Here is a 13,615-nt window from a genome sequence, read left to right as displayed (position 1 = left end):
TCATATTGATTATTCGATTGGATTTTGGATGGTGTGTCAAAAATCATGATTTTTTTTTATAAAAATATGGTATGATCTATTTTTTTTTTTCAAATGTTCATGCCAAAAATTTGGTACAAGGTTTACTAGGCTCATTCGGAGGTCAACAACAATCGGCCAATTGAGATCCCTCCAAAATCCATCTGTTAGGGCTATAGCACAGTGGAAAGCTTTTTCTTTGTCTAAAATAATACACATAATGGAGTCTAACTCCTACAAAAAATATCCCAAATTGGACGGGATATGATTACATTTGTGAGCCCATACGTTTGGTGCAGTCACAAGCCCCTCCACCCTTTCTGTGTGAGAACTTAGAACAGAACAAAATTGGGACAAACTCAGTGAATGCTATCGTATGCCAGAAGCCTATTAGAGCAAATAGAAATAATGATTTAGGATGCGTTTGGTTACTTTTTTTTATTTTTTATTTTTAAAAAATATTTTTTTTATTTTTATTATTGAATAAAAATAAAAAAATAAAAAATATGTTTGATAACTACGTTGCTATAAAACAAAAGGCAATATTTAGGAACAGCAGGTGAATAGCTCGACAAGAGAGAATGATTCAGGAAAGGAGGGAGAAGAGGGTGGAGAGGTGAAAAGCTCGACAAGGAAGAAGGATTCGGGCTCTTTATTCTTAGTTTGACATTTTAGATATATAAAAGTAAAAAAAATAGAAAAATAAATTTTGAAAAATAAAAAATTTTTACTTTACATATAAAGTAATTATTTTAATTTTTTAATTTTTACTTTTCATATTGTTACCAAACATTATTTTTTAATTTTTATTTTTTAAAAATTAAAAAATAAAAAAAATATTTTTTTAATGACTAACCAAATACACCTTTAGTTAATAAGCTAGGTATGATCATATAAGCACTAATACACCGGATCCCAACAGGACTCTCAGAGTTAATGAGCTCTTGTTTTCTCTGTTTGTCCGGCCATCTGCATATTCGCTTGCCTGTGCACCAGGTATTGCATTAACAAGTGCACGAATGCTGTGCTATATATGCATAATTTTTTTCTGTGGGTGCATGGGATAACAAAGCTAATACAAACTATAGAGATGCAAGAAAATGCAAGTAAATTTGTTAATGCAGACCATATTAGAGAACAACATATTCCAACACACATATCAATGCATGGTTGTGATTCTTAAGATACTTTATTTCTATTTAAAGGACCAACCTGTCTTAACTTAGCTTCTTTATGAATAATGGACTGTCTTAGCTTAGCTTGTTTGCATTATACGTCATTTGAAAGAGAGATTTAGGGTTCGAACATTATGTTTGGAGGGATTAGCTAATGTACTTTGATATCATCCTGTATGTCGTTACCGCCGACAAACTAAAATCGGTCTTGTACTATTATGCGCATGCGTCTGATGGTTCGGTTTGGTATCTAGAAATATTAAAATTAGATATATTTCTTTTGATGGTGATATGCACCTTATATGAGCATCCCTCATCTATATTTTATTAAAGGAATTAAAACTATTGCTTAAAGTTTAGGTACGAGTTCACACCATCTTTAAAGGGGTGGACATTCTTCCAGGATTAGAGCATGGATGATTGGAAGTTACACATACCAAGCCCACTCACACGTCAGCGGACTCAGATGCCTCTTAGAGCTTACATAGACTAAAACATTGGCTTTGTACTCGGTGGGAGCAGCCAGATCAAAGTGGAGCCTCCACAAGTATAATGGTTATCCTCTCTTACAACTTTGTACTTATCCTAGTTGCAGCGAAGTGCGTCTTTTAGCTAATTCTTGAGGACGGCAAGGTCAACTACTTTAACATCGCATGCTCTTTTGATATAATTCAGTGGGATCATGGGAGTTTGCATGTGACCATGATGTATTAAAAAAAAAAAAGGAGAGAAGATGGCTTAGTTCTTTTTTTTTTTTTTTTTTAATATTTCAACTTGGGAGAAGATTGTGAAAAAATGATTCGAACTGGAAATCCACTGTTTTTTGAGGAAATGTGGAAGAAGTAAGGTATTTCCCCCACAAAATTGATTAAATTAAGGTGAGTATATATATTTACAAAGTATGGAAAGCCTGAGGGATACATTGAGAAAGAGAATAAGATCTTAATATGGAGTTGATGGTGGTGAAGAAAATAATGAAGATCTTTTTCCCACCGACAGAGCTGATATTCAGGTTTTTGAAATTCTGCACTGATTTAAGCTAGATGTTGATTCAACTGAGGTGAGTCCCAATGATTTCTTTCTCTTTTTTCTTTTTTTTGGTTTTGAAAGGATCCCAGTAGTTTCTTCCTGCACAAAGCTAACATGCAAAAATTTAGATATCATCAAATTGGCCCTTCTTACATAAAAAGATAAAAAGTGAGCTCCAGACCAGAGATTTTTTTTTTTTCCCCTTCTGCTTGTTTTTTCGAGCAAATAGTTTTATTTGGTTATGATAAGCTGGCTAATATGTATTTAACTTGTCTGCCATTTCAATGGGCTAATTCTTGAGCAAAAACCTAGCTTTATACTTGGTGTAAGCAGACTATTCTTCAAGTAGCAATCACTGAACAAATTTCCAAGTAGTTAAAGATATATCAACTCATTTGAAGGCCTCTATAATTATGTTCGAAGGATGTAATTTGGGAATCATGGTAGAAAGGAATCTTCAGACAAAATTAAGAGTGCCATGTCTGCATCCAACTGCCATCAACTATACATGCCATCAACTATAGAAAAAAGCACCAGCCCCAGAACAAGTGTTTCTGAGTTCTGATGCAATGTCATATATATATCCAAGATTGCCAATTAATGTGCTAGTCCACATCCCAGGTAAGCACAGGGCTTTTTTTTATTTTGGACTTGTCGGTGCTACTGCGAAATGTAACCTGGTCATGCAAGAAACCTACGCCTGCCCAAAGTCTTTCATGGTCCATTAGCTAAATGGCAGTAACATCTCATGGTCACAAATCGAAGTCTCATAAGGGTAGTTGCTTATCTTCCTTTTGCTAGCCTTCAGACCCCAATGCCAGTGGTCCTAACCACAGCCATAGGTTTGGCATCCCATACAGTTGAACCAGGAGCAGTTATTCTGAATTGGAAGAGCGAGTAGAGATTTGCCCAACACAAACTCGAGAAAATATGAAGAGTCAAGGACAATTTTTGAATAAAATTACAGAAACTTATGAAATAGTTGAATAGATCTGAATGAACTCATTTATTCGATAATAGTGTGAAGAATTATTTGGATAATGAAAACATTACATGAAAGACAGGAACTTCCCAGTGAGTAGGAGAATTTGTTAATTTGTACCAATTTGAGGTGGAGCTTGCATCTTGCCTAGCTTAGGTGCACAATGAGGATTTGTGGTACCACTAATTAATGATTAATATGCATTCTATGCAATCCTTATAGATATCTGAATGCGGCTCCACATAGTCACAGACCACAAAACAGGAGAAGGTGAGTAGCATTTTCTTGGGCTCCCATACTTTTGGGTGATCATGGCATTACCAGATCAAGTATATGCGCGAGAAGAAGAATTATATAGTGAATCTATAATCTTTTGATCCATATATTAGATAGACTGCATTAATGGAGAAGGTGAATTAACATGTACTTGTGTTCATATGCATTTGGGTGCTTGTAGAGTTCCTTCAGTTAATTGTGTGTAAGATGGCATAAGCAGAAAATTTGGGGAGAGGTTCAATTGGTCCTCACTTTGTTACAAGCCAAAAAACAATAGTCTCATGTAAAGTTCAAAAGGACAATGTTGAAAATCTACTTAGATTCCCTTAAAACACTCAAGTATTTCATGAAAAAGAAAGAAGAAAATGAAGTGAGTGAAGCTTGTCTCTTTGCCAATTGTCAAAAAAAGAAGATAAAAAAAGTGAAGTCTATTGGCATTTATGCATGCTTTACATGTGCAATTAGGCATGACCATTTCTTATATCACCAATTTGGCTCATTTTCACAAGCCAATCAAATAGTTGTTGGACTCTATCAAGTAGAAACCCTAATTACCAACTGAAGTGTTATGAGGTTAATGATTCTTACAACATATATTTTGTTGGCAAGCTGGCCATAGTCTTTGTACTTGTATGCTATCGTCTATAAGGTTAGTAGGCCAAAGTTAGTTGTATATTTACATCACATATAACACTATGTAATTATGGATTGATTTTGTAGAGCCTGACGAAAGCTAACCAACAAAAACATCCGAATTGGAAAAATGACAATGTAGCTTTTTTTATTGTCATTTTTATATACAAGAACTCCTTTCCAACATTTCTTTCAAGTGTAGTGGACTCTCTTATGACAACCAATCTTGAATAGGTCTCTCAAGCTTCTAATATTCTTTGAGATGATCTTGCTGAAAATTGTGCTTCAAAGTATGCATCAAAAAACATTGTTTGATGGTTTGTCACACTCAAGATCATGCCAATTTTATTAATTTGGTAGGTTTAAACTTTTCATATAAATGTTTATATGGCAACAAGGTTATATGTCATGACTCTTGGCATCCTTGTGATTTTATACCACAATTGAAATGATGCTAGGTTGTATATTGTTAATGCTATATTATTGTAGTTTTATGTGATTGGTAGGATTCATGACACTAAGTTGTTTATTATTGAAGTCGTCCCTGTAAATTTGATTAATTTATTAGGGATAGACTTATCACGTAAGTATTTAAAGGATAACAAGCTCTTTTGCATGTCACGGTTGCTAGCCACAAATGGAACTCAAGATGCTAAGCTGTATGTTATTAAAGCTATGTTCTCGTACTTTTGTGCTATTGATGGAATTCATAATACATTGTATGTTATTCAATTATATTTTTATATTTTTGTATCATAAATAAAATTTGTCACGTTGTGAAAGCTCCATTCAGATAGTTTTGCACCAAAAATTCGTGATACTAATCTATGTATCATTGAGATTGTAGTGAACTCGTAATTATAACTAAGCTACCAACCTAATTGATAAGCATACTCTCTGTTCTAATAAACATCTCCCTCTCATATTTTTTATATTTTTATTTAAATTTTTTTCTAGATAAAAAATATTTATGTATTAAAGATAAAAAATATATATATATCCTAATAATTTACTGATCTGTCTTGTTCTGACATGGCACCCCAACGCATTTTGTGGCATTTTTGGTCTCTCCAATCAGCTAATTTTTCTTTCTTTTTTCTAAGCAAAATGGAGCATCTTCTAAACATATATACTCTAATCCGTTTAACCACCCAGACCGAATCAAAGCATCAAACGCCACCGAATCCCCTCCCTAAGCCGCACAACCGCGTCCTACGTACGCCACACCGTACCACAATTCGTTAATTTCTATATCCATCAATGCTCCCGTACAGCCCCCCGTATCCGTCGGATGTTGGCAGTTAACATCAAGCCCCACCGCATAAACGGTGATCCGTGGCTTATACAGAGTTTTACAACGGTGTATCTGACTCATACCTAGCGAGATTCTTTCATCGCCCCTCGCCCACCCATTCGCCGCGCATCTAAGATTCACCGCTTCTCTCTCTAAATATAATTATGTTATTATATTATAAAATAAATTAGAATTTTATTTTTTTTTATTTTTTTATTTTGTTCGAGTGCTATAAAATTCGAAGGCGTGGTGTTTAGCTGGGGTAGGAAGTTGCGAGTAGAGGAGGCGGTCAGGTGCCCTTCCAACGTCGGAAGATACCCTCCGTTTCTTCTCCACTCCGTCCAAATCTCCTCTCTCTCTCTCTCTCGGTTTTATTTCTATAAATCCTCTCTTCTCTTTCTGCCCTTCTCTCTCGAGAGCTCTCTTGAGACAGATTTCGGCCGAGGAGGAGGAGGAGGCCAAGAAGTGAAGGAGAAGAGGTAGGCGTCTCCACGTTCTCTCAATCCTTTTTTTCTTTCTATTTCCGGTATAAGATTTTGGATTTGAAGAAGTATTCCTCTCGTCTTTTAGTTCGAATCCTAGGTTTTTCTGCTGGTAGATGATTAATTCTGGTATCGAGAATCGTTTTCAATTGTTCTGTGGTTTCGTTCGAATCGAAGATTTTTCATGTGATTGATGGTTTTTTTTTTGAAACTAGAAGGGAAATCTCTGGATCCTTTTCATGAGTTCGAGCCTTTCTTTCTCGAAAGAATTCCCGATCTCCTTCGTTTCTTGGATGGAAATTGATCCCTTTTTAGAAAGTTACAGATATTTCTGAGAGCTCGTTGTTCGCCTCTTCCTTCTTGGGTTCTTTCGAAATTCGTGTAATTTTTTTCGGTTTTGAGATTAAGAGCCGTCATCTTCGTGGAGATCGGAAGGGAGACCTCAGCCGTTTGATTAGAATTAGGTTAGATCTCGTCCGTCCGATCTTAATCGGATGGCTGGGTAGAGTCAGTCGATGGCCCCCGCACCGTTACTACCGGCGCCTGTCGCTTCCGACAGGGCTGCCGCACACAAGTCTGCCCCTTCCTTCTTTATGCTCCACGGGAACAGAATAATCTTTATAAATTTCTATGAGACCCCATCTCCGCCGTCCATCTCGACGAGGATGTGAAAAGGAACGGCAGATATAGGACTGCACAAAAATTCTATGCGAGCGATCGGAGATACAATCTCAAACGGGCGGCTGAGATTTACGTTATTTCTCTCATCCTACGGAACATTGGACCGCTTGCGGGAAGAATCCGTACAGTGTACACGAGCGTTGAATCATACGAGTAGGACGTACGATTTCATCACGGCCGTCCGAATGGTCCGCCCTATCCACAAAAAAAAATTCCCTTCCTAGTTTAGCGGATGTCGGCAATTCCATGTTGGAAGTGGAGGATATTTTGATTGATTCATCAGAGCGTCGACAAGAATCGAGATGGTTCGGGGATATTTTTCCAACTTTTTACGATCACCAGTCCTTTTTTATCTTTGATCGCTTACGCCTTTCTCCCTGTCGAGGCATTCCAAAAGAATTCTCAAGTTAAATCCATTTAAACTTAAAAAGCTGTTTCATCTTTAGAGCATTCGCTTTTGGATTCGTTGTGTGGTTGTTACCAATCGGAATATGTATTCCATATCATGGCATCGTCAGGGTGACGTAGATTTTGATTCCTTGCGTGGTAAGAGAAATGTTATATATATTGTAGGCGGGTCCGGTCTCGAACCAAATGGGCTGAAACCAATGGTTGGATGGTGGACCATCCTATAAAGTAGTAAATTTAGCAGCTTGAATCATGTTCGATATGGGCATATATCGGGTGGATCATTGATCATCTGTTGATCGAATAATGTTTTGACTTTTGTTGGGAACTTGAAATTTTATATTACAAGCATGAAAGTTCATGGCGAGTAGTTTATTTATTATAATAAGGTTTTAAAGTGGGACACGACTTGGAATTACGTAAGGATTTAATGTGGCGTTAAACATGTCGCCTTTTATAAAGTTTAAATAAATCACTCCCACGTGTTTCACTTGGATGGTATATAGCCACTTGCCGAAGGCAAGAGTGCGTGGCTGAGTTCCAAGTAGCATAACAAAGCTTCGATTTTGCCAGCTTTTACGAGCTTAGATGAGGTGGGATGGTTATGGGTAGTGAGAGTAGATTAAACCATCTTGGTCTTAATATATAAACTAATTAATGGGTCGGCTGGTTGGCCTACTGTGCACAAGCGCTTCTAGAAACCGATGGTGGTTGCTGTCTATTGGAGAAATTTTTTTTACATGTTTGTCCTCGCATTGTTGTGATGTGGACATGTTTAGGCTCAGATACACTATCAGCAGATTAAGCATCCATTTAACAGGTAGAAAAGTTGGGAAAAAATGAATTTTTATCCTTTAAAGACAGATACCTCTCCCACTTTTCATGATGCTGCAGTCATTAGCTCATTACCTATCAACATTGGGATTGATATTGAAAATAATAAGCTTACATGTAGCCCACCATTCACCTAATTATGTATATATTATTTAATAAGTACATATACTTTTTTATTGTCCACTCAATCATTTATAAATTTGTTGTAAATGATGCGCAGGAAAGCTACTAGTTGTGTTTGGCTTGGTCCACATGTGGCCCTACTTTGATCCTGAGTATGAAAATCTCAGCCAACGAATGAATCCTCCAAGGTCTCTCTCTCTCTCTCTCTCTCTCTCTCACACACACACACACACACATACATCTGATATGGCCGTCCTACCACTATAAGTGAGACAAACTTTTCTTTCCAATCGAATTGGTATCTAGAGAGTGATTTTATATTAGCTAAGGTGTGCATTGGACGGGATATACATTTTGATTACAGGGGATGTGAAGGCATGCCCACTAGATTAGCTGTCGTCCTTGCCCCCAATGATCTCGGCCACCCACGTGCAACATCACGTTTGGGCATCCACATTTGTTAGACTACGATGCCAAAGTAAATGAATAGGACATCACTTCATAGGAGCAGGGTGGATAGCATCGTCACTTTCACATAGAAACTACTCTCTCTCTGTTTGCTAGATGGCATGGTCCACTTTATTAACGTCCATAGTTTTATTATTTTTTTGACAGTTTGCTATTGCATCTATATGTCTGACAAGTTGCTGCGTCACTTGGTTCTTGCAGAGTATGTATAGACAATACTACCTGTAGTGACTGCACACTGGTTAAGGTAAGCATTATTTATTGTTTTTATTCTTTATGAAACCAAGTTAATGCAAGTCTACAATGCTCATTTATCAAATTTCGCCACCCATTTTACTCTAATCCTTTGGATGCTTAAGATATTTATCCGGCTAATGAGGGGCTTCTAGGATGCTGATTTTCCTGTAAAAGTAATTTTAGATTTAAAATATTTATTTTTAAATCAAAATGATGATGAAATTGTTAAATAATGTTAAATAGACATGGAATACTATTTTCTTTTTTCTTGATAGAGAGAAATAGAGAGCAATATGGGTTTCCATAGCTATGGATGGAACTGGGCTGTGACTTTGCTTGAACATTTAAAAGAAGCTTTCTCCCAATTGTTACCTGTTGTTCAGGTGGACAGCGTGAACAAGCCAGGTATACTGTTGGAAGTCGTGCAGGTACTGAGCGACCTGGACCTGTTCATCTCCAAAGCTTACATCACTTCCGATGGCAGATGGTTCATGGACGGTAAGCTCAAAATGGTACTGCTAACTATAACTAAACCATCCCGAAACTCATCTCTCGAAGATTAAGGCATCTCCGCTCCACCTTGCCCCATTCCACCACTTCTTTGACCCACGATATCAATCCGTAACAGAGTTTCGTGGTATGAGGCGTGGTGGCAGTGGTGGAACGTTCCATGCAGAGCCAGGATGGCAGCGGTGGGCTGTTGCCTTTTGAAAATCAAATGTGAAAACAAGAAAATGGGAATGACAGCTGATTGCATTGCATTTGCTTTGTTTCTCGTTGTGGGCTGAATGCAGTGTTCCATGTGACGGATCAGCAAGGGAAGAAGATAACTAACAAGACCATAGAGTACATTGAGAAGGTTTGGCAATGCTCGTTCTTACCTTCTTCTTTTTTTTTAAATATCAGTGGACGCTACCACAGTTGATTGCATAAGATATATGTTTCTTTATCTGCTGTAGTGTATAAAGAGCTTTGACAGAGTAATGGATAGCTTGACAGTAGCAATGTTCATGTTGGGATTTCTTGTAATTCTTTTTTCAGTAATTAAGTGAGTGTCTTAGAGGTCTCGAGGGCCTTAAGACACAACAGATTGAGTTAGTAACAGTTAGTTTCTTGTCACATGTCATTTAGATTTTATTTTCTTAGATATCTCAAAAATTTACAGTAATGGATCATACCATCTCGTACCATGTGTTTTGTACAATACTAGTAGCAAATCGATAGTTGGTACATAGGGGCTTACCAAATACCGGTACCATGAACAACCAACCCATACCGCTACAATACCAACATGGTATTGATAAAAGTACCGAAACCGGTATTTCATACTATGGTTTATACTGATCAGGGCATTAAGAATACCTCTGCTCGACAAGTGGCACCACCTATGACTTCCTTTTTTCTGTTAGAAGCTATGTATATCTTGCTTAGTTCTGTAATTGTATCTTTATCTGTCTGCAATAACTAATTTAATAAGCTAAAGAGAGATAATTACTCATCAGCTGACTGCTGTTACACTTGGGTCACTTCTCAGCGGTAATTGGTGAATATATGGTTATAGCACTTATCAGATAGAACAAAATCTAGATGGGGCACTAGATGGCTGCAGAATTACCATCTCATGCCTTACCTGAAGTTCGTTGATCATTTCCTATGAAGTACTTTAGGCTGGATGCAATATTAGAGCTATAATCCTAATACTAAAAAAGTACATGACCTAACTAAAATGAAATAAGCTGTCTGTAACTGTCTTGATGCAATACATTCAGTTAGAATTTAGCTTCCACCTTAAGGCTGCGTCATAATTCTTACATTGTAAAATCAATCCACACAGGAGAATAAATAGTTTTGACTATGGTATGTGTTCTATACTTCTATGGTACAATGATAGCATATATGATTTGGAAAATAAAAAGAAAATAAAAAGAAAAAAAGAGGAAAACCACAATATGATAGGTAACCCAGTAAACTAAAACCAAGAGCACACCTATTAAATCTTGAACCGCATACCTGGTTAATTTAAAATATGAATCTATCACAATATATTTTTTTCTGTTCATTCTGTCTTTGCTGTATCCTCTATAAAATGTGTAATAAACTGAACTCATTTCTATGCAAGGTATAGTAATTAGACCGAAAGATGATGTAATACTAATTATACTAATAATATCTTGATGTTTGAATTGAAAACAGTTATTCCATCGGTACCATTATTTTAAAACAGCTTTTGTCATGACTCCAATTTTAATATGGCATAGCAAGATATTTTCTCTGATGTTTCCAGATCTGTTAGATTTGTCACCATGTTTTCCGGCATATTCCCTTCAAATCTTATGGTTTTCAGGCTTTAGGTCCAGAGAGCAATATTCTAGGCACAAAAGGACACTTTTGGCCAGGAAAATCAGTTGGAATGCACTCCATTGGTGATCACACTGCCATCGAGCTTATAGGCACAGACCGCCCAGGCCTCCTATCTGAAATCTTTGCTGTTCTTGCAAATCTTCATTGCAATATAATAGCTGCTGAGGTATGGACTCACAATATGAGAGTTGCTTGCGTTCTCTATGTTAATGATGAGACCACCTTTCAAGCTGTGGATGACCCAAGTCGCTTATCTAAAATGGAGGAGAAGCTCCGGAACGTTTTACGTGGGCGTGGAGATGATGTCAGGGGTGCTCGCACCAGCTTCTCTATAGGTACGACCCATGTGGATCGCCGTCTCCACCAGCTAATGCTTGCTGACAAGGACTACGAAATTGGTGGTTCATTAACAGAAGGGAATGAGGTCATATCTTTCAGACCAGTCATCACGATTGATCATTGTGAGGAAAAAGGGTACTCTGTTGTGAATATAAAGTGCAAAGATCGGCCAAAATTGTTGTTCGATATCGTCTGCACATTGACAGATATGCAATTTGTTGTTTTTCATGCTTCTGTCTCATCTGATGGCCCCTATGGTGTGCAGGTACGTGCATGACCTGAAAATAGCTGTCAGTGGTTGTAGAGTATGTAATGTCAGCACGTCTATGGCCTTGGAAAGAAATACAATGGCATCTGTGACACGAATATGCATTCTCTATGAAGACATAATTTTGTGATTACATACCTCATTATGAACTGCTATGAATTTAATTTGGCTCGAATCCATTTTATAGTAGAAAACTTCTCTTTTAGCTAGCTTGCATTGATTACATAATATTCAAGCACAATGATATATACTGACTTTGAGAAGCCTAATGTGATCAATATATTGAGAAATCTTCTGCTGCTAGCATGTGTATTTCATTAAAATATACATGGAACTGAATTTTATACAAATGAGCTTCTCTATGCACATGCACATGATTAATAGGTCCACCAAGTCATGCATGGAATGCCTACCTTAAACAAATCCAGAATACATCAAGTTCCATGTGAAAGCTCAAAGTGCTAGCTTTGCTCTCTCTGTTTTGCCTTGAGATTCATGGATGTTTGTTCCTTTCCTCATAATACCAACTATTTGTCAGGTTATACAATGGCTTAAAGCCTAATTCTTGGGAAACTGGTTCCTTAGCATGCTTTCTGCAAAAGATTTATATTGCAGATTATAGATGTTTATAATTTTTATTCATTTTATCATTTGATACATGAACCCACTAATCAGCATGATGATTCTGATTAAAATCAAGCCATCAGCCATTGTGATTTGGTAGGATGCTTGATCATTTATAGCGTCTACACAAGTGCTATGATTCTCATGATTTTACCCACTCCATCTTCAACACAAGCAGAAATTGTTGAAGGTTCAGGCTATTGATTATTGGATGTTCTTCTTTTTGTCTCACTCCTTCACATTCAATACATAAGAGGAATCTTCTTGATAGGACTTGATGGTTTGAGTTGTGTTTGCATGTTGTTTTTCCTCTCCAAGTCTGACTATGGCAGCCCAATTTTTTGTTTCACGACAACCATGAACTTTCCTGGCTGTGGAGAAAAGTTTAGGCATGTTGAAATCCCTACAAAGTCATGATTATCAGAAGAGTTAACAAATTTCTTTATGATGGCTTGATAATTGTTTGATGAGTTATGGGATCTGCAGGAGTTATATATACGTCATAAAGATGGCTTCACCCTTGACTCGAAAGAAGAAAAGGAGATGGTGATTAAGTGCCTTGAAGCTGCAATTTTAAGAAGAGTATCTGAGGTGAGTTTTAAAATCTCATGTTTGAAAGTCCATATCCTTTTATTATATTCAGCATAGACAATCACATCTGCAGTGAAAGCACAAATTTCGGCAACCTTTTTACTTTCAAAAGAGGCAAGCTTCATTGTTTCTTCTCCAGAATGTGATACTGAGAGTGGAGCATAAACACTGTAGAGGACCATAAATAATTTGATACATATCTGATAGAGTGGACAATTTATCTATTGCTATAGAATCACTCTGTGCTCCAATTGCATTAGAGTCACTTTATTTATATAATTGAATGTAACCATAGGACAATATATCTACTTGTCAAGATTAAATAATCAATTCACAAGATTTTACCCAATGTTACCTGAGAATAGGATATTTGAAAATGTATAAAGAACTAGACAGAAATGTATAAACAACTATGGAACATAAAAAGGTTTGGCAACTTGTTAACTATCTAATAAGTTTAAAAACCAAAGGACATCTTTTTTCTCAAGAACAAAAAAAGAGATAACTCAAGCCTCCTCTGACTAAATATAGTTGGGTAAGTAAGAAGCGCATCTCCAAGTCAAGAAGGCTCCTTTTTATTAGTCTGATGTTTCTTCAATCTGATCTCTACTTTGATATTTGAAAATTCAGATGTGCTGAGCGATAAAACTTATTTGATTGTGTCAAGCTTGACAAGTACTGTTTGTTGATTAATTATGTTCTCTTCTACCTTGTGACCTAAGGCAGATCAGTGTAATTTTACTTGAACATACCTTTCATCTTTTGGTGTCATGTAGAACATTTACAGGTTTT

The 13,615-nt window shown here is 36.8% G+C and overlaps 2 protein-coding genes across 3 annotated transcripts in view; both read left to right on the top strand.

Moving 5' to 3' along the window:
* The window catches only part of LOC114914513 (uncharacterized), a 51,188-nt gene that overhangs the window by 34,351 nt on the left and 3,222 nt on the right, over positions 1-13,615 (top strand). The gene's annotated exons all lie outside the window — the stretch shown is intronic.
* On the top strand, positions 5,747-13,604 carry LOC140851523 (ACT domain-containing protein ACR3-like). Of its 2 annotated transcripts, none has more exons than XM_073243056.1 (7): positions 5,747-5,886; positions 8,033-8,123; positions 8,605-8,650; positions 9,024-9,138; positions 9,435-9,499; positions 10,985-11,605; positions 12,719-13,601. In XM_073243056.1, exons 2-7 carry the CDS (start codon positions 8,065-8,067, stop codon positions 12,878-12,880), a joined length of 1,068 nt encoding a protein of 355 aa, XP_073099157.1. In that variant the 5' UTR covers positions 5,747-5,886; positions 8,033-8,064; the 3' UTR covers positions 12,881-13,601. The 2 variants fall into 2 exon arrangements, with proteins under 2 accessions (XP_073099157.1, XP_073099158.1); XM_073243057.1 differs by having other exon boundaries at positions 5,868-5,886; positions 8,551-8,650; positions 12,719-13,604.

The sequence above is a fragment of the Elaeis guineensis genome, chromosome 9 (genome assembly GCF_000442705.2).
Source record: "Elaeis guineensis isolate ETL-2024a chromosome 9, EG11, whole genome shotgun sequence".
In the NCBI taxonomy this organism is placed as follows: domain Eukaryota; kingdom Viridiplantae; phylum Streptophyta; class Magnoliopsida; order Arecales; family Arecaceae; genus Elaeis; species Elaeis guineensis.
This window is presented reverse-complemented; position numbering and strand designations above follow the sequence as displayed.

What these genes read in the sequence shown, in the direction of transcription:
- LOC140851523 (XM_073243056.1), top strand. Translation starts at nt 8,065, where the DNA reads ATGTGGCCCTACTTTGATCCTGAGTATGAAAATCTCAGCCAACGAATG. An exon ending in TGGCAGATGGTTCATGGACG is followed by an intron (nt 9,139 to 9,434) that starts GTAAGCTCAAAA and finishes GGCTGAATGCAG; the next exon opens with TGTTCCATGTGACGGATCAG. An exon ending in CCATAGAGTACATTGAGAAG is followed by an intron (nt 9,500 to 10,984) that starts GTTTGGCAATGC and finishes TATGGTTTTCAG; the next exon opens with GCTTTAGGTCCAGAGAGCAA.